This window comes from Acinonyx jubatus, chromosome X, assembly GCF_027475565.1.
Source record: "Acinonyx jubatus isolate Ajub_Pintada_27869175 chromosome X, VMU_Ajub_asm_v1.0, whole genome shotgun sequence".
Classification (NCBI taxonomy): domain Eukaryota; kingdom Metazoa; phylum Chordata; class Mammalia; order Carnivora; family Felidae; genus Acinonyx; species Acinonyx jubatus.
In genome coordinates this window covers 124,240,916-124,263,094 of record NC_069389.1, presented here as the reverse complement: position 1 = coordinate 124,263,094, position 22,179 = coordinate 124,240,916, and the positions used below count along the sequence as shown (strand labels likewise).

The following is a 22,179-nucleotide window of genomic DNA, read 5'->3' as shown; positions in this document are numbered from 1 at the left end:
TAGAATAATGTACACTCTAGCTCCATCCACATCATTGCAAATGGCAAGATTTCATTCTTTTTGATCGCCAAGTGGCATTCCACTGGATGTATCCCACAGAAATGAAATGTAACATCTAACCCATGTTTGAGTGTACAGTTCAAGTGTTAACTATATTCACATTGTTGTTCAATATCAGATACTTCTCATGTGGACTGAAAATATTTTCTGTGCAGTTGTAAGGGCCTCTAGCCATTTATTTCCAAGATTATCCTACAGGTTGCAAGAAAGACAAGAATAATATACAGCAACGGTATAATCTCATCCTAGCAAAAGAGAAGGGAACATTGCTCTACTCCAGTCCCGCTCTGTCTCTCTCTCTCTCATATAATGGGAAAAATAAAATAAAAGAAAGCCTCAGTATATAGGGAAGAGGGTTTCAAAGGCATAGACTGGGAATGCTACAGCCAGGTAAGGTATTAGGTAGCAGAGGGGAAAAAAGCTTTACCCTGTCTATTAGTTTCCTAACACTGCTATAACAAATTACCGTAAACTAGTTGGCTTAAAACAACAGAATCTGGGGAGCCTGGGTGGCTCTGTCAGTTGAACATTTGACTTCGGCTAAAGTCATGATCTCATAGTTCATGAGTTTGAGCCCCTTGCCAGGCTCTGTGCTGAGAGTGCAGAGACTACTTGGGATTCTCTGTCCCTCCTCTCTCTTTGCTCCTCCCCACTCGTGCTTTCTCTGTCTCAAAATAAATAACTTTTTTAAAAAGTTAAACAGCAAAAAGAGACATTTATTTTTTCACAGTTCTAGAAGATAGAAGCCTGAAACCAAGGCAGGTAGGGATATATTCCCTCCAAAGACTCTAAGAAAGAACTCTTTCTTGCCTCCTCAACATTCTGGTAGTTGCTGACAATCCCTGGGGTTCCTTGACTTATGGCAACATCACTTCACTCTCTGCCTGTCATCACATGGCTTCTTCCCTGTGTGTCCTCTGTGTCTTCAAATATCTCTCCTTATAAGGGTACCAGCTGTGGGATTTAGGGTCAATAGTGGAATATGACCTAGTATCATATGACCTCATCATATCTTGATCATCTTCAAAGACCCTATTTCCAAATAAAGTCTCATTCACAGGAGCTAGAAATTATGGGTTCAACATCTTTTGGGGGAATATTGTTCAACCTATAACCCTGAAAAGGGACAAAAACAATTGTGAAGGCTATACCCAAAGACATAGGCCCACTGTTTACTCCAAAGACTGAGACTTAATCCAAATATTAGATAGTGCCCTTCTCCTCCATACATTATACATTATGCATTATGCATTATAACCTGATAATAAGCCCCCAGTTAAAATAACAGTGGATTATAGCTGGGAGAGCTGCAACAGACAGGCAGTTTCTGAGATACAGCACAAAGAGAAGGGCCAAGGCCAAGAAGAGAGACAAAAACAAGGTCACTAGAGGAATTCAATGCCTTTGGTACCCATAGAGACAAAACCATCAGCTCTAGCCCCTCTCTTGGCCAGATTGGTATAAATACTCACCTTAAAGTCCTATTTACCTCAGCGGCCACTGCTTTATACAACGCATGTGCCTTTCAACAACAACAAAATTACAAAGCATGCTAAAAGGCAACAAATAACAATTTGAAGAGACAAAGCACAATGAGAACTAGACTCACATGTGACACAGGTGTGGAAATTATCAGTCAGGAAATTAATGGCTAATATGTTAAGGACTCTAATGGATAATGGAGATGGGAGACAAAATAAAGACCAGATGGATAATGTCAGCAGAGTGATGAAAAATATAAGAAAGAATTTTTAAAATCAAAATCATAGCAACAGAATTGAAGGATGACATTAATGGGTTCATCAGTAGACTTGACATATTCAAAGATATAATCAGTAGATGTAAAAAATAGGTCAGTAGAAATTACCCATACTGAAATGCAAGAGAGAGAGAGAGAGAGAGAGAGAGAGAGAGAGAGAGAGAGACAGGGAGAAGAGACAAAAACATACAGTATTCACACACTGTGGGACGATACTAAGGGATGGAGAAAGAAGCACCATGCAAATGATAATCAAACAAATAGTAGCTATATTTCAGACAAAGCAGTATACAGAACAAGGAAGATTATTAGTGATAAAAAGGCACATGACATAGTGATAAAAAGGCACATGACATAGTGATAAAGGGATCAGTTCTTTAAGAGAACATGTAACCATTTTAAAAATGTAGAACCTAACAAGAGACCATCAAAGTACATAAAGCAAACACTGATATAAAATTAGAAATAAACAAATCCACAATTGTCCTTGGAAATGTTAAAACCTCCTTCTTCACCATTATTGATAGATTAAGCAGCCAGAAAATCAGTAAGGATATAAATAACCTGAATGGCACTATCAACCAACTTGACCTAATTGACATTTATGGAACAGTCCATCCAGGAAAAGTAAAGTACATATTGTTCTGAAATGTAAATGAAACATCCACCAAGACAGACCACATTCTGGGCCATAAAAAAGCTCAACAAATTTGAAAGAATCTAAAAGCATAGATTATGTACTCTGACCATAATGGAATCAACTAGAAATCAATAACAAAAAGATAGAAGTCTCTAATATTTGGAAATTAAGCTGTATTCCAAAAAATATATTGGTATAAAGTCTCAAAGTTAAAAATATTTTGAACTAAATGAAAATGAATATAGAACTTATCAAAATTTATGGTAAGCAGCTAAAGCAGTGGTTGGAGGGAAATATGTAGCAATAAATGTATATATTAGAAAAGAATAAAGGTCAAAAATCAATAACCTATACTTCTACATTAGGAAATTGGATAAGGAAGAGCAAATTAAACCTAAAGCAAACAAAAGGAAGGAAATAGTAAAAATTAGAGCAGAAATCCATGATATAGAAAATGGGGAGAAAAAAACAAGAATATCAATAAACCCAAAACTGTTTATTTGAAAATATCAGTAAAACAGATAAGCCTCTAGCCAGACTAACCAAGAAAAGAAGGGAAGAGAGAAAGATTACTAATGTCAAGAATTTTTATCACTGATCCTACAGATACTAAAAGGACAATAAGAGGAATACCAGAAACAACATTATGCCCATAGATTTGATAATTCAGATGAAATGGACCAATTCCTACAAATACACTACTATGGACTGAATTGTTCCCTCCCACCAAAATTCATGTTGAAGCCCTAACTCCCCATATTACTGTATTAGAAAGATGGTCTTTAATGGGGTGATTAAATGACATGATGAGGATAGAACCCTGGCCCAAATGCACTATCCTTATAAAAGAGGAAGAGTAGTGATATTTTCCAGTGATATCTCCCTACCCACTGCCCCCCCAGCCTTCTTTCTCTCATGAGGATGTAGTAAGAAGGTAGCCATCTATATAAACCAGGAAGAGAGCTGTCACCACGAACCAAATCAGTTGGTGCCTTGATCCTGGACTTCTAGCCTCCAGAACCATTAGAAAATAAACTTACATTGTTTAAGCCAACCAGTCTATGCATTTTGTTATGGCGACCTGAGCAGACACAAAATACCAAAACTTAAGAAAAATTACATAACTTGAATAGTCCCAAATCTTTTAAAGAAATAATAATAAAAAAAACTTTCAAAAAAGAAAATACCTGGCCAAGATGGTTTCACTCATGAATCCTACCAAACATTTCAGAAAGAAATATCACCAATTCTATACATTCTCCTCCAGAAAATAGAAGAATAAAGGACATTTCACAACTTATTTTTTGAGGTCATCATTACCCTAATACCAAAGTTAGACAAAGACAGTAAAAGAAAGAAAAACTATAGATGAGTATTTCATGAACATAAACATAAATATCATGCCAGAATATTAACAAATCAAATCCAATGATATATAAAAAGGATCAAGGCCAGCTAGGATTCATCCCAGGAATACAAGGCTCCTTCAACATTAAAAAAAAATCAGTGTAATCCACCATATGAATAGGCTAAGAAACACTATATGATCATCTCATTAGGTTCAGAAAAACAGTTTAACAAAACTCAATACCCATTTATTATAAAAGCTAAACAAATTGGTAATAGAAAGGAACTTTCTTAACCCAATAAAGGACATATATGAAAAACATACAACGAACATCATACTTAATGTCAAGAGATTGAATTCTTTCCTCCTAAGATCAGGAATAAGAGAAGGATATCCTTTTCTCACCACTTGTATTCAACATTGTTTTTGGAAATCCTAACTAGTGCAATAAAGCAAGAAAAATAAAGGCGTGCATATTAGAAAGGAAGAAATAAAACTTTTTTTTTTGCAAATGATATGATTATCTATGTAGAAATCCCCAAAGGATCTACAAAAAAATCATGAGAGTAAGTTTAATGAAGTTGCATAATACAAGGTTAATATACAAAAGTCATTTGTTTTCCTATAACAACTAACAACTGCAATTTGAAATTAAGAAAGCAATACCATTTATAATAGCACCAAAAAATAAGTACTTAGTTTAAATAAATATTTTAGAATCTGTATTCAGGAAACTGTGGAACACTGATGGAAGAAATGAAAGAATGAAATCACTGGAAAGGCATTCCATGATCATGGATTAGAAGACTCAATATTGTTAAAATGAGAATTCTCAATATGATCTATAGATTCAGTGCAATCCCACTCAAGCTTTTTTTATAGATATCAACAAACTGGTTATAAAATGTATGTGGAAAGGCAAAGGTACCAGACTGGCCAATACAATTCTGAAAAAAAAGTCAAAGGACTCAAACTACCTGATTTTAGGACTTACTGTAAAGCTATAATAATCAAGACAGTGTGGTGTTGGCAAAAGGATAGATACACAGATTAGTGGAACAAGATGGAGAAAACCCAGAAATAGACCCATACAAATATGGTCAACTCATTTTTGACAAAAATACAAAGCCAATTCTATGAATATTTTTTTCCAAAAAGTGGTGCTGGAACAATTAGATATCCATGTGCAAACAAAACAAAACAAATCAAATCAAAATGCTGACACTTACCTCATACTTGGTGTAACTATTAACTCAAAGTTGATTATGGGTCTAAATGTAAAATGCAAAACTATAAAAGTTGTGTAAGAAAACAGAACAAAGTATTACCTTTGATTAAACAGAGTTCTTAGATACAACTTTAAAAGTATAACCCATTAAGGGAAAAATGATAAATTGGCCTCTATCAAAATTCAAAACATTTTTTCTCTGGCAGACACTTTTAAGAGAATGAAAAGAAAAGCCACAGACTTGGAGATAATTTTTGCAAACCACATATCTGAGTAAAGACTTGCATGCAGAATATATAAAGACCTCTTAAACTTAGTAAAAAAACAACCCACTTTTTAAAAGGGTGGGAAGATCTTGGGGCACCTGGGTGGCTCAGTCGGTTAAGTGTCTGACTTTGGCTTAGGTCATGATCTCATGATTCAGGAGTTCAAGCACCACATCAGGCTCTATGCTGACAGCTCAGAGCCTGGAGCCTGCTTCAGATTCTGTGTTTCCTTCTCTTTCTGCTCCTCCCCCACTCACAGTCTGTCTATCTCTCTCCCAAAAATAAATAAACATTAAATTTAAAAAAATAAAAGGGTGGGAAGATATGAACAGGCATTTCATTAAAGAGGATGTAAGTATGGTAAATAAACATGTGAAAAGATGCTCAACATTATTTTCTTTATGTAAATGCAAATTAAAGCCAAAACGAGAAAGCATGCACACATACTGGAATAACTAACCCCCCCCCCCCCAATAAAAAGCTGACAGTACTAAATGCTGGCAAGGGTGCAGAGCAACAGAAAGTCCTATACATTGCTGGTGATTATACAGAAATGGTATGTCCACTCTGGAAGACAGTTTGGCAGTTTCCTCTAAAATTAAACCCCGCACATGAATAACAGCTTTATTCATAATTGTCAAAAGTGGGAAGCTGCCAAGATATCCTTCCAAAGGTTGATTAATAAACCGTAGTACATCCATACAATGGAATACTGTTCAACAATAAAAGGTAATGAGCTATCAATTCACACAATTAATGAGCTATTAATTCACACAACAGCATGAATCGTAAATGCATTCTGCTACATGAAAGAAGCCTGACCATTAAAGGCTACATACTGTATGATTTCATTCATATAACATTCTGTTAAAGGCAAAACTATAGGGACAGAAAACAAATCAGTGGTTGCCAGGGGGTTGGGAGGAGGTAGTGTAATACGGGATATTTTTAGGCCAGTAGAAACAATCTGTATGGAAATATAGTAGCAATAACTACATTTGAAAAAAAAAAAAAACCTATAGACGTTTATAGCAAAAAGTGAAAGTATACAAATTTAAATGTATACAAATTTTAGAAAATCAACCAGGAAGTCAGATCTGAAGACGGAATACATCCTGTGATAAATGAATCCAACTGTATTATAAATATGTAACTATTGAAGGAAATGGACGGAAAGGTGGTGGCCTATATAATGTTGGAAAACAGTGCTTTGACTGGAAACCGTAAGGCTAAAGACAAAAGGAGCTATACATAAACACTATACTCTAGTTTTTAAAGTTGTTTCTTATATGAAAACAGATTTACAATTCTAAAACTGCTGTATATGTGTCAGGATTAAACACATAAGAGCATGGCAGACAGTGGGAACCAGGTTTCTCAGCATCAGAGAGTGTGGTTACAAATAAGCACAGGGGAAATGCTAGAATGAATCGTGTGGTTCTGGATTAGAGTTGGAGATATCAATATGAGTTCATGTATAGCTTAATATAGATACGGGTGGATACATGCAGAAATCATTATAGATGTTTTTTCACATAGATAGTGTATTTCCTAGCTCTGTCCGTTGCGAGAGCCTAGAAGCAGTGATACCTCAGTAGCAGTGAGTGCATTCAGTGACCAGATCTTGATTTCTAATGCTGTTCTCCAATAAAAGGAACCAAGCCTCCTGGGTGAAATGACTTATTCTAGGGCTTGGTCAGGGAAAATACAAGATAAACCTGGAGAAACTTGAAGTGCCAGAAAATAAGGAAGTGCTAAAAAAAAATGAAACGATGTTAAAGGGACACAGGAGCCAACTAAAAGAGTTGCCAATGGCCGAAGCTGGAACAATTTGAGCAAGAAAATAAATAATATATATTGGATTCTAACCCGAGATAAAAAATAAATATCCATGAGTCCATATTGATATAAACAAATGATCAAATAAATGGGGAGAGTAGAGAGAAATCTCCCATACAGGAGAATTTCAAATAGTTTATGTAGTCATTTCTCCTCCTCCCACTATGGAGGTCAATCTTAACTCCCCAGTCCTAGCATGTAGGCTGCATTTAGTGATTTGCTGCCAAAGAATAGAATATGGAAGGAGAAGGAATAACTGTAAGTAGGGAATCTGGCAAGCTCTATCTTGGCCTGGTGTTAAAGGATAACACCATCAGTAATAAGTCCTATTACTAGCATGTACCATTGATATGATGTGTTGAAAAGGGCACTTCACTTGTGTAGCCATTCTCCCAAAAACCTATACTATAGGTTATACTATAACCCCACTTCAACCATGAGAAAATCATCATACAAACCCAAATTGGGGAGGACTCTAATAACAAAATCCCTCTCAAAATTGTCAGGGTCATCAAAAACAAGGAAAGTCACAGCCCAGAGAAGCCTAAAGAGACATGATTAAGTGTACGGTGGGACCTAGATGGGATTCTGGAATAGAAAAAGGACATTAGGGGGAAACTAACAAAATTCAAATAAAGTATGGGATTTTGTTAATAAATTGTGTATCAGTATTTATTCATTAGTTGTGGCAAATTTACCAAACTAATATAAGATATTCATAATAGAGGAAACTGGGTAAGGACTTTATCGGAACTGTTTGTACCTTTTCTGTAAATCTATTTTTATTTTATTTTTTTTTAATTTTTTTTCAATGTTTATTTATTTTTGGAACAGAGAGAGACAGAGCATGAACGGGGGAGGGGCAGAGAGAGAGGGAGACACAGAATCGGAACCAGGCTCCAAGCTCTGAGCCATCAGCCCAGAGCCCGACGCGGGGCTCGAACTCACGGACCGCGAGATCGTGACCTGGCTGAAGTCGGACGCTTAACCGACTGCGCCACCCAGGCGCTCCAGCTTTTCTGTAAATCTAAAACCATTCTAAAACTTAAAACAAGTTTAGTAAGAGGAAATTGGAGAAGGTAGTGGAAACATCAAGCCATAAGTTTCACTATGAAAGGGAATATGATTGAGGTGGGGTGGTAATGGGAGGGGTACACAGAGTGAAGGGGAACATCGTTTTAAGATGGTGGGATATTGCAACATGTTTGCTGATGAGAATGATCCAGTAGGGAGGGAAACTTTGATAATGCAAAGAAGGGGGTGGAGCAATTTCAGAAGTGTAGTACCTGTGTGGGAGAGAAGAGATAGGGTCTAATTCCTAAATGGAAGTGTTAGCCTTAGTTAAGTGCACAGATGTCTCAACCATAGTAACAGGAAGGAAGGTAGAATGTGCACAGGTGCAGGTAACTGGGCAGATGTGGAAGGAACATGAGTTTGTGGAGATTCTCTTCTAATTGCTTCCATATTCTCTTTGAAGGAGTAAGCAAAGTTATCAGTTGAAAATGGGAAGGGAGAGGCGGTGCTAGCAGTTTGAGGAGAGAGGAGACAGTGTGAAATAGTCTTCTTGGAGAGTGAGTGAGTGACTTTCCCAGGAAATTATGCAAGGATTGTTTGGCAGTGGTGAGTACTCATTTGAGATTTTTGGTGATGATTTTAAAATGAGAATAGTCATTGTGGTTTAGAAAATTTTCTCTGACAATGTTCAGCTGCTTGGCTACAGGCACAGACAAAGTAGGGACTTGAGTTTTTTAGGAGTGGGGCTTAGAAAAAAAGGAGTGGGGCTTTTTCAGGGAAGTATGGTGGAAGGAGAGAGAAGGGCAAGGGAGTTAGGGTGTTTTCAGGGAATTGATTAAAATGAAGGACCATTGCATCTGGGCTCCATAAGGAGAGAAATGAAAACATTAAAGAAGACAAGATGATGGATGACAAAAAGGAGGTTGTGGTCAATGGATTAGAGTTCTTTGTGGGGTTGAAAGAGTATCAGAGTGAGGAGTGCACAAATAATTGAACTGAAAAGGAACAAGATGTAGGATAGGATGTTAAAAATGAAAATTATAAAGGTATTACAATTAATGGTGATGAAGTTGTTAAGAATGCTGACAGGAGAGGGATGGCAATAAACTGATCTTTATTTATTTATTTAAAAATAGAGGGGCTCAGGAGATATTTGACTAGAGTAATGAAGAAGGGTAGAGTCATATAGGACAGCATGAGTTTCAGAAGAGCAAGGGAACAACTATCCTACCAGTATGATTACAGCATTGTCTTGCCCTGTTGAGCAAAAACTAGAACACTCTTTCCAAAATACAATCTGATTTCACAACTCCGATTTTAAAAATCTCTTTGTGGAGGCCCACGGTGAAAGACAGTGGTTGCCTAAATGTGGCATGAGAAAGGAGTGGAAAGGTCATATAGATTTTAAAAAGATTTAGGAGGTAGAAGCAGCACACCTTGGTGATCGATCAAATGCAGATTATGAGAAAGATGAGTTAAGATGAATCCCAAGTTTCTTTTCTGTATTGACATTTTGGCCTAGTTAAGAAACATTTGTTTAGTGTCAATTTTGTGTATAGCTGAGAATTTCTAGAGACCCAAGATGTAAGATGTGGTATCCAAGAAACATAAGTAAATAAATATAAGAAGTATGAATACCTTATGCCATATGCAAATGCACATTAAGTTGTTACCTACCAAATACTTAATTTCAAAGAAAATGTAGGGTTGTTCAAGGAAGCTTCCTTGAATAAATGAATTTGTAGCCAGATTTTGAAGGAAAAGATGGTCATTTAATTAGGGGAGCTTATAATTTCAAGGAGATAAATGGCAAGGGCAAAGACGAGAATGAACTCAGTCATGGGAAGATGGACAATAAGCACAGCAATTAAACTAAAATGTAGGGGATGTTCTGGAGCTTGCAAGAGAGAAGTCTAGCCACATAGGACGTAGGATTCTACTACCATACTGTAGGTGCCTAGCAACTCCTGAACTGAAAACAGTATATGTATGGCAGGTAGTAGTCAAGATTACTAGATGTTGAACAGAGCAAGAGAAGGTCATTCATAGAGGTCATTTCAATGAGAGGATCCTTCTCATTTCTGATGTGTAACCTATATTGGAGTTACCAGTAAGGCAGCTTCAGCACTGCTTATTGATTTCCTCAACAGACATTTAATGGGCACAACGTCTAGAAACTAGACGTTGTGATAAGTGCTAAGCATGCAGTGATGAAGAAGGCACATTCAGTATCTTAAAGGTGCTCCTAGTCTTTGGTAAAGACAAACCTGTAGACCATTATAAGACAGCATGATAAATGCTTTTAGGCGATATATAGGGTGCTGTAAGAACAAAGAGGAGAAGTACCTGACCCAAACTGAGGAGTTACATATGACTGCTTATAAGATATAACCTGTGAACTGAGTCATGAATACGGAATATGATTTAGGCAAGGAAAGAGGGGTGAGAAGGTGAGGATAAATGTTCCAGTCAGAGGGAGCTGCATGTACAAGAACTTAAAGGCTGCAGAGAAGATGGCATATTGGCCTATATGGACTGTCGCATAGAGTACAAGGAAGGGTTGGTTGAGAGAAAATGTTTAAAAAGTTATTGAGTTGGTGATATTAGCAAGTCCTGTGAAATCACCAGAAGTGGAAGAGAAGGTGATAAACGATTTTATGGCTATGAATTATTTTGGGAGCCAACAAACACTTTCTGTAAAGGGCCAGATAGTAAATATTTTTGGCTTTATGGATCGTGTACATATCTGTTTCATGGTCTTCTTTGTTTTGTTTTTGTCTTACAACATTTTTAGAATGTAAAGACCATTCTTATCTTGCAAGCTGTATGAAAACAGGCTACAGGCTCTATGTGACCCCCAGGCTACTTGTCACATCCTGGATTAGCTCAGTGTAATGACCCATCTGAATGAAGTTAATCACTTTTGTCACTTCAAGGACAGGGTTCTCAATATTTTTAGCTTATGAATTGCATAGGAATTCTATAGAAAGCTATGGATCCTCTCAATGGAAAAATGTAGGACTACCCACACATACACACAATTTTATTATTCCATGGATCCTAGGTAGGTCAGGAACTTGCCACTTAACATTGTTTTTTTATATTGTTTGCAAAACAGGTTTCTTTGCATATAGACAAATTTATCTTTTATGATTTTCATATATATTAAAATGGCCATTCCTACCTCAAGATTGTCACTGTATAATAATTTTATTTTTTATATTTTGATCTATCAGTAATTTACTGTTTTGAATGATATGAATCCAGAGTCAAATTTGTCAAATATTCTTTTTCTCCAAAACTAGTTATTGAATAATATATCTTTTCTCTACTGTTATGAAATGACACCTTTAACATAAACATATTTCCATGTATACTTGGGGCTGTTTTGAAACTCTATTATGTTCCCTTAACCTGTTCATCTATTCTGCACAAATACCATAATTTTTTTTTATTCTAGTTAGTCAACATATAGTGTAATACTGGTTTCAGCAGTAGAATTTAGTGATTCATCACTTACATACAACACCAGTACTCATTACAAGTGCCCTCCTTAATCCCCATCCCAAATCTAGTGCATCCCCTACCCACCTTCCCTCCAGCAGCCCTCAGCTTGTTCTCTATAAGAGTTAAGAGTCGCTTATGGTTTCCCTCTTCTTTGTTTTTTTTTTTCAAATATCATACTTTTTACATGACTGTAGCTTTATATATGTTTTTTGTATTTTGTAAGACAGTTACCCCCTTGCCTTTCTTCTTTTTCAAAATTATAAGTTTATTAATCCTGAATATGAATTTTGGAATTAGCCTGTCCAGTACATGAAAATTTCCATGTGAATTTGGACTGGAAGTACATGGAATTTTGTGCATTAATTTGTTGGAGAATTTGTATCTTGTCATTATTGAATCTGCCTCTCTTTGAGCATATTTCTCTGTAAGCGGTCTTCCACATTTTTGCTTATATCCAGCTACATTATACTTTTTGTTCCTCTAACAAATTTGATCTCGTTTTCATTTACCTTTCCTATATTAGTAACCCAGTATATAGGAAAGTCTTTAATTTTTTGGCAACTTTTTATTTTGGTATAACTTCAAACTGACAGAAAAGTTGAAAGAATAGTATAAGTACCTCCTTTATAACCTCTACCCACCTGTGTTTCCTTTTAAAATACTTCAGTGGTTTCCTTTTCCAATATTTTTTCTTCAATTTTTTTAATTTTTATTTATTTATTGTTTTTAATATGAAATTTATTGTCAACTTGGTTTCCATACAACACCCAGTGCTCATCCCAACAGGTGCCCTCCTCAATGCCCATCACCCACTTTCCCCTCCCTCCTAACCCCCATCAACCCTCAGTTTATTCTCAGTTTGTAAGAGTCTCTTATGGTTTGGCTCCCTCCCTCTCTAACTTTTTTTCCCCTCCCCTCCCCCATGGTCTTCTGTTAAGTTTCTCAGGATCCACATAAGAGTGAAAACATATGGTATCTGTCTTTCTCTGTATGACTTATTTCACTTGCATAACACTCTCCAGTTCCATCCACGTTGCTACAAAAGACCATTCTTTTTCATTGCCATGTAGTATTTTCATTTCATTCTTTCTCATTGCCATGTAGTATTCCATTGTATATATAAACCACAATTTCTTTATCCATTCATTAGTTGATGGACATTTAGGTTCTTTCCATAATTTGGCTATTGTTGAAAGTGCTGCTATAAACATTGGGGTACAAGTGCCCCTATGCATCAGCACTCCTGTATCCCTTGGATAAATTCCTAGCAGTGTTATTGCTGGGTCATAGGGTAGATCTATTTTTAATTTCTTGAAGTACCTCCACACTGTTTTCCAGAGCAGCTGCACCAGTTAGCATTCCCAGCAACAGTGCAAGAGGGTTCCCGTTTTTCCACATCCTCGCCAGCATCTGTAGTCTCCTGATTCGTTCCTTTGAGCCACTCTGACTGGCGTGAGGTGGTATCTGAGTGTGGTTTTGATTTGTATTTCCCTGATGAGGAGTGATGTTGAGCATCTTTTCGTGTGCCTGTTGGCCATCTGGATATCTTCTTTTTTTCCTCTCCTATAAGACTTTATTTTTTTTTTCAATATATGAAATTTATTGCCAAATTGGTTTCCATACAACACCCAGTGCTCATCCCAAAAGGTGCCCTCCTCAATACCCATCACCCACCCTCCCCTTGGATATCTTCTTTAGAGAAGTGTCTATTCATGTTTTCTGCCCATTTCTTCACTGGGTTATTAGTTTTTCGGGTGTGGGGTTTGGTGTGTTCTGTATAGATTTTGGATACTAGCCCTTTGTCTGATATGTCATTTGCAAATACCTTTTCCCATTCCATTGGTTGCCTTTTAGTTTTGTTGATTGTTTCCTTTGCAGTGCAGAAGCTTTTTATCTTCATGACGTCCCAATAGTTCATTTTTGCTTTTAATTCCCTTGCCTTTGGAGATGTGTCAAGTAGGAAATTGCTGCAGCTGAGGTCAGAGAGGTTTTTTTTTTCCTGCTTTCTCCTCTAGGGTTTTGATGGTTTCCTGTCTCACTTTCAGGTCCTTTATCCATTTTGAGTTTATTTTTGTGAATGGTTGTAAGAAACTGGTCTAGTTTCATTCTTCTGCATGTTTCTGTCCAGTTCTCTCAACACCATTTGTTAAAGAGACTGTCTTTTTTCCGTTGGATACTCTTTCCTGCTTTGTCAAAGATTAGTTGGCCATACGTTAGTTGGCCATGCAACTGCATTTCTGGAGTCTCTATTCTATTCCGTTGGTCTATGTGTCTGTTTTTGTGCCAATACCATACTGTCTTGATGATTACAGCTTTGTAGTAGAGACTGAAGTCTGGGATTGTGATGCCTCATGCTTTGGTCTTCTTCTTCAATATTACTTTGGCTATTCAGGGTCTTCTGTGATTCCATACAAATTTTAGGATTACTTTTTCTAGCTTCTAGAAGAATGCTGGTGCAATTTTGATTTGGATTGCATTGAATGTGTAGATGGCTTTGGGTAGTATTGACATTTTAACAATATTTATTCTTCCAATCAATGAGCACTGAATGTTTTTCCATTTCTTTGTATCTTCTTCAGTTTCCTTCAAAGGCTTTCTATAGTTTTCAGCATACAGATCTTTTACATCTTTGGTTAGGTTTATTCCTAGGTATTTTATGATTCTTGGTGAAGTTGTGAATGGGATCAATTTCTTTATTTGTCTTTCTGTTGCTTCATTAAGAATGCAACTGATTTCTGTACATTGATTTTGTTTCCTGCGACTTTGCTCAATTCATGTATCAGTTCTAGCAGACTTTTGGTGGAGTCTATCGGGTTTTCCATGTATAATATCATGTCATCTGCAAAAAATGAAAGCCTGACTTCATTTTTGCCAATTTTGATGCCTTTGGTTTCATTTTGTTGTCTGATTGCTGATGCTAGAACTTCCAACACTGTGTTAAACAACAGTGGTGAGAGTGGATATCCCTGTTGTGTTCCTGATCTCAGGGGGAAAGCTCTCAGTTTTTCCCCATCGAGGATGATATTAGCTGTGGGCTTTTCATAAATGGCTTTTATGATGTTTAAATATATTCCTTCTCTCCCGACTTTCTTGACAGTTTTTATTAACAAAGGATGCTGAATTTGGTCAAATGCTCTTTCTGCATCGATTGACAGGATCATATGGTTCTTTTCTTTTCTTTTATTAATATGATGTATCACATTGATTGATTTGCAAATGTTGAAAAAGCTCTGCAGCCCAGGAATGAATCCCACTTGATCGTGGTGAATAATTATTTTTATATGCTGTTGAATTTGATTTGCTAGTATCTTATTGAGAATTTTTCCATCCATATTCATCAGGGATATTGGCCTGTAATTCTCTTTTTTTTGCTGGATCTCTGTCTGGTTTAGGAATCAAAGGAATGCTGGCTTCATAGAATGAGTCTGGAAGTTTTCCTTCCCTATCTATTTTCTGGAACAGCTTGAGAAGGATAGGTATTATCTCTGCTTTAAATGTCTGGTAGAATTCCCCAGGGAAGCCATCTGGTCCTGGACTCTTATTTGTTGAGAGATTTTTGATAACTGATTCAATTTCTTTGCTGGTTATGGGTCTGTTCAAATTTTCTATTTCTTCCCATTTGAGTTTTCGAAGTGTGTGGGAGTTTAGGAATTTGTCCATTTCTTCCAGGTTGTCCAGTTTGTTGGCATATAATTTTTCATAGTATTCCCTGATAATTGCTTGTATTTCTGAGGGATTGGTTGTAATAATTCCATTTTCATTCATGATTTTATCTATTTGGGTCCTCTCCCTTTTCTTTTTGAGAATTCTGGCTAGGGGGTTTTCAATTTTGTTTATTTTTTAAAAAAAACCAACTCTTGGTTTCATTGATCTGCTCTACAGTTTTTTTAGATTCTATATTGTTTATTTCTGCTTTGATCTTTATTTATCTTCTTCTGCTGGGTTTGGGGTGTCTTTGCTGTTCTGCTTCTATTTCCTTTAGGTGTGCTGTTAGATTTTGTATTTGGGATTTTTCTTGTTTCTTGAGATAGGCCTGGATTGCAATGTATTTTCCTCTCAGGATTGCCTTCACTGCATCCCAAAGCATTTGGATTGTTGTATTTTCATTTTCATTTATTTCCATATGTTTTTTAATTTCTTCTCTAATTGCCTGGTTGATCCATTCATTCTTTAGTAGGGTGTTCTTTAGCCTCCATGCTTTTGGAGGTTTTCCAGAGTTTTTCCTGTGGTTGATTTCAAGTTTCATAGCATTGTGGTCTGAAGGTGTGCATGGTATGATCTCAATTCTTTTATACTTATTAAGGGCTGTTTTGTGACCCGTATGTGATCTATCTTGGAGAATGTTCCATGTGCTCTCGAGAAGAAAGTATATTGTTACTTTGAGATGCACAGTTCTAAATATATCTGTCAAGTCCATCTGATATCGTTCAGGGCCCTTGTTTCTTTATTGATCCTGTGTCTAGATGATCTATCTATTAGTGTAAGTGGAGTATTAAAGTCCCCTTCAATTACCACATTCTTACCGATAAGGTCGCTTATGTTTGTGATTAATTGTTTTATATATTTGGGGGCTCCTGTATTTGGCGCATAGACGTTTATAATTGTTAGCTCTTCCTGATGGATAGACCCTGTGATTATTATATAATGCCCTTCTTCATCTCTTGTTACAGCCTTTAATTTAAAGTCTAGTTTGTCTGATATAAGTACAGCTCCTCCAGCTTTCTTGTGACTTCCAGTGGCATGATAAATAGTTCTCCATCCCTCACTTTCAATCTGAAGGTGTCCTCAGGTCTAAAATGAGTCTCTTGTAGACAGCAAATAGATGGGTCTTGTTTCTTTATCCATTCTGATACCCTATGTCTTTTGATTGGAAGATTTAGTCCATTTACATTACATTCAGTGTTATTATTGAAAGATATGGGTTTAGAGTCATTGTGATGTCTGTAGGTTCCATGCTTGTAGTGATATCTCTGGTACATTGTGGTTGTTGCATCATTTTACTCACAGAATCCCCCTTAGGATCTCTTGTAGGGCTGGTTTAGTGGTGATGAATTCCTTCAGGTTTTGTTTGTTTGGGAAGACCTTTATCTCTCCTTCTATTCTGAATGACAGACTTGCTGGATAAAGGACTCTCAGCTGCATGTTTTTTCTGTTCATCATCACATTGAAGACTTCCTGCCATTCCTTTCTGGCCTGCCAAGTTTCAGTAGATAGGTCTGCCACTAGTCTTATGGGTCTCCCTTTGTAGGTTAGAGCCTGTTTATCCCCAGCTGCTTTCAGAATTTTCTCTTTATCTTTGTATTTTGCCAGTTTCACTATGATATGTCATGCAGAAGATCGATTCAAGCTATGCCTCAAGGGAGTTCTCTGTGCCTATTGGATTTCAATGCCTTTTCCTTCCCCAGATCAAGGAAGTTCTCAGCTATGATTTGTTCAAGTACATCTTCAGCCCCTTTCTCTCTCTCTTCTTCTGGAATTCCTATTATACGGATATTGTTCCATTTGATTGCATCACTTATTTCTCTGAATCTCCCCTCATACTCCTGAATTTTTTTTTATCTCTCTTTTTGTCAGCTTCCTCTTTTTCCATAATTTTATCTTCTAATTTAACTATTCTCTCTGCCTCTTCAGTCCATGCTGTGGTTGCCTCCATTTAATTTTGCACCTCATTTATAGCAATTTTTAGCTCCTCATGACTATTCCTTAGTCCCTTGATCTCTGTAGCAATAGATTCTCTGCTGTCCTCTATGCTTTTTTCAAGCCCAGTGATTAATTTTATGACTATTATTCTAAATTCTTGTTCCATTGTATTGCTTAAATCGTTTTTGATCAATTAGTTAGCTGTGGCTACTTCCTCTAGTTTCTTTTGAGGAGAATTCTTCCATTTGTCATTTTGGGTAGTCCCTGGGGTGGCTCCAAACTGCAGGTCACCTCCCCTGTGCTGTCCTGAGAAACTTGTGTTGGTGGGCAGGGCTGCAGTCAGACCCCATATCTGGCCCCAGCCCACCGCTGGGGCCACAATCAGACTGGTGTGTACCTTATCTTCCCCTCTCCCAGGGGCAGGACTCACTGTGGAGTGGTGTGGCCCCTGTCTGGGCTATTTGCACACTGCCAGGCTTGTGGTGCTGCTTTGATGGGATCTGGCGTATTAGCCGGGGTGGATCCACAAGGTGCACAGGGGCAGGAGGGGCAGGCTTAGCTTACTTTTCCATAGGTGGTCCCCTGTGGGAGAGGCCCTGCAGCACCGGGAGGGAGGCAGACCTGTTGGAGCGATGGGTCCACAGAAGCACAGTGTTGGGTGTTTGCACGGTACCAGCAAGTTTGGTGACAGGAACTGGTTCCCTTTGGAATTTTGGCTGGGGGATGGGAGAGGGATATAGCGCTTGCCAGCACCTTTGTTCCCTGCCGAGCTGAGCTCTGTCTTCCGAGGCTCAGCAACTCTCCCTCCCCGTGTCCTCTCGCTCTCCCGCTCTCCGAGCAGAGCTGCTGACTTTTAACATTCCACATGTTAAGTCCTGCTGGCTGTCAGAACTCACAGATTCCGGTCCCTCTGCTTTTGCAAGCCAGACTTGGGGGCTCTGCCTTGCCGGGTGGGGGGGGGGGGAGGCTGCCCCTCCACCTCCCGGCTCCCTCCCGCCAGTCCCTGTAGCACGCACCACCTCTCCACCCTTCCTACCCTCTTCCGTGGGCCTCTCGTCTACACTTGGCTCCATAGAGTCCGTTCTGCTAGTCTTCCGGCAGTTTTCTGGGTTATTTAGGCAGATGTGGGTGGAATCTAAGGGATCAGCAGGACGAGGTGGGCCCAGCGTCCTCCTATGCCACCATCTTCTCTCCTCTCCTCCTTTTCCAAATTTAGAACTCTGATATGTTTTGAGTTTATCTTGGAGACTGGTGACAATATGGTTATGGACCCAATATTGTCTTTTTTTCCAAATGGCTACCTAGTTGTCCAAACGCCATTTATTTTAAAAGTCATTATTTCCCCAGTGTATAACTATCAGTTTATTAGATACCAAGTTCCTATATTTAGGTGTATTTTTGGACATTTTATATGCATGTGTTGTTTTATCTGCTCTGCCTATCCCAACGTCACTGTTTTAATTCTAGAGATTGTATAGGATGTTTTCTATCTGAGAGGCTCGTGTTCCTCTCATTGCTCTTGCTTGTTTCTTGGTAGAAAACTTTTTGAAGGAAGTTTTCTGACTATTGATTGTTTTTAAGTTTTCCTCAATAAATAATTATCTCTTTTTGTAAAATAATACATTAAATAATCTGAAAGAATGCTTTCCCCTAGAACTGCAGTATGCAAACACCGTGATGCGCTTTGATTATGTGTGGCTTCGAGACCACTGCCGCTCAGCATCTTGCTACAACTCCAAGACCCACCAGCGTAGCCTGGACACTGCCAGTGTAGATTTATGCATCAAGCCAAAGACCATTCGTCTGGATGAGACCACACTCTTTTTCACTTGTGAGTAGACAACAGACTTTGCCTTCATTGGAGTATTCTTCTAAGGAACAATTATTTTGCAAAAACTGATTTGCCTCATTCCAAAACAGAGAATTCTATTTTTTTTATTGATGTATAATTAACATAAAATATCTTCTTAGTTTCAGGTGTATAACATTGATTTGACAATTCTGTACATTACTCAGTGCTCACCATACATGTAATCACCATCCAAGACCATACAACGTTATTACCGTATTATTGACTGTATATTCCCTACGCCATACCTTTCATCTCTGTGGCTTGTTGACTTTATAACTGAAGTTTGTACCTCTTAATCCCCTTCACCTACTTTGCCCCTCCTCCTCCCCCTTGGCAGCCACCAGTTTGTATTTGCTATCTTGTATTTGAGAAACTGGTTTTTTGTTCGTTTGTTTTGTTTTTTTAGATTCCACATATAAGTGAAATTATATGGTATTTGTCTTTTTCTGTCTGACTTATTCCACTTAACAAATACCTTCTGGGTCCATCCATGTTGTTGCAAATGGCAAGATCTCATTTTTTTATGGCTGAATAACATTCTATTGTGTGTATATACATCTCATCTTCTTTATCCATTCATCTATCAGTGGTCACTTGGGCTGCCTCCCTATCTTGGCTATTGTAAATAATGCTGCAGCAAATATAGGGGTGCATGTATCTTTTCAAATTAGTGTTTTCTTTGAGTAAATACCCAACAGTGGAATTATTAGATGGGATGGTATTTCTATTTTTAATTTTTTGAGGAACCACAAAGCTGTTTTCCACAGTGGCTGCATCAATTTACATTCCTGCCAACACTGCATAAGTGATCCCTTTTCTCCACATCTTCGACACTTGTTATTTCTTATCTTTCTCATGCTAGCCATTCTGACATGTGTAGGTGATATCTCATTGTGGTTTTCATTTGCATTTCCTTGATGATGAGAGATTTTGAGCATCTTTTCATGTGTCTTTTGACCATCTGGATGTCTTCTTGGAAAAATGCTTATTCAGGTTCTCTGTTTTAATCAGATTATTTGCTTTTTGATGTTGAATTTTGTTAGTTCTTAATATATTTTGGATATTAACCCCTTATAGGACATATCATTTGCAAATATCTTCTATTCACCAGATTGCCTTTTTGTTTTGATGATGGTTTCCTTTGCTGTGCAGAAGCTTTTTATTTTTATGTAGTCCCAATAGTTTACTTTTGCTTTTATTTCCTTTGCCTTGGGAGACATATCTAGAAGAAGGTTGCTATGGCCGATGACAAAGAAGTTACTCCCTCTGTTCTCTTCTAGGATTTTTATGGTTTCAGGTCTTACATTTAGGTCTTTAATCCATCCTGAGTTTGGTGTGTGTGTGTGTGTGTGTGTGTGTGTGTGGTGTAAGAAAGTGGTCCAGTTTCATTTTTTTGCACGTTGCTCTCCAATTTTCCCAACATCATTTGTTAAAGAAACTGTCCTTTTCCCATTGCATATTCTTGCCTCCTTTGTTGAAGATTAATTAACCATATATTCATGAGCTTATTTCTGGGCTCTCTATTCTGTTCCATTGATCTAAATGTCTATTTTGTGCCAGTACCACACTGTTTTGATTATTACAACTTTGTAATATATCTTGAAATCTGGGATTGTGATACCTCCAGTTTTGCTCTTCTTTCTCAGGATTACTTTGGCTATTCAGGGTCTTTTGTGGTTTCATACAAACTTTAGGATTATTTGTTCTAGTTCTGTGAAAAATACTGTTGGTATTTTGATAGGGATTACATTGAATCTGTAGATTGGTTTGGGTAGTATTGACATTTTAACAATATTAATTCTTCCAATCCATGAGTATTGGATTACTTTCCGGTTTTTGTTGTTGTTCAATTTCTTTCATTCATGTCTCATACTTTTCACAGTATAGGCCTTTCATCTCATTGGATAAATTGATTCCTAAGTATTTCATTCTTTTCAGTTCAATTGTAAATGGGATTGTTTTCTTAACTTTTCTTTCTGCTACTTTATTATTAATGTATAGATACACAATAGATTTCTGTATATTAATTTTGTATCCTGCAACTACTGAATTTATTTACTGAATAAAAGCATTTCTTTGCAACTTCCTGTGAATCTATAATTATTTCAAAATAAAAAGTGAAAAGAAAAAAGCTTTGGAGGAAACAATATTTACAATCAATACTTTTGACTACTGATTTCTCTATAGTAAAAAAAAACCCATGCCGTAGAAAGGTTTATTTCTATGCAAAACATTTGCAACATGCATTACAGAGACTGAAAACCTATTAATGTATAAGGTATTTTATTGCCAGTTTGTAAAGAAAAGCACTAGTATTTCAATAGAAAAATGTGAGAAAGAAGTGAACAGGCAGATCGTTACAGCATGAGTCAGAAAATATTCTGTAAAAGGCCAGATAGTAAAAACTTTTAGGTTTTGCTAGCTGTACAGTCTCTGTCACAACTGTTCAGCTATTCAATTCTTCAGTAGTAGGGTGAAAGCAGACATACTCAATATGTAACCAAGTGAGTATCATGTGTTCCAAAACAGGTGTGATAAAGACAACTGCCAGGCAGATTTGGCCTGTGGGCCATAGTTTGGTAACCCTTGCATTTAAAAAATATGTCTATACAGATGGCTAACAGACACATGAAAAGATGCTGAACATCACTCATCATCAGGGAGATGCAAATCAAGACTACAATGAGATACCACCTCACACCTGTCAGAATGGCTAAAATCAACAACACAAGAAACAACAGGTACTGGCGAGGATGTGGAGAAAGGGGAACCTTCTTACACTGTTGGTGGGAATGCAAACTGGTGCAGCCACTCTGGAAAACAGTATGGAGGTTCCTCAAAAAAATTAAAAATAGAACTATCCTATGACCCAGCATTTGCACTTAGGAATTTACCCAAAGGACACAAAAATACTGACTTGAAGGGACACATGCATCCCAATGTTTACAGCAGCACTATCAACAATAGCCAAATTATGGAAAGACCTCAAATGCCCATTGACTGATGAATGGACAAAGAAGATGTGT

General features: G+C 37.4%; 1 protein-coding gene across 5 annotated transcripts in view; it reads left to right on the top strand.

Moving 5' to 3' along the window:
• TMLHE (trimethyllysine hydroxylase, epsilon) overlaps window positions 1-22,179 on the top strand; it is an 86,378-nt gene that overhangs the window by 17,588 nt on the left and 46,611 nt on the right. For 4 of the 5 annotated variants that reach the window (XM_027053173.2, XM_015085458.3, XM_027053170.2 and 1 more), the window contains one exon: window positions 18,956-19,132. The exons of the other annotated variant lie outside the window; for it this stretch is intronic. In XM_027053173.2, coding sequence (XP_026908974.1) covers window positions 18,956-19,132 — 177 coding nt within the window. The remainder of the gene's footprint in view (window positions 1-18,955; window positions 19,133-22,179) is intronic. 5 annotated transcript variants of the gene reach the window in all.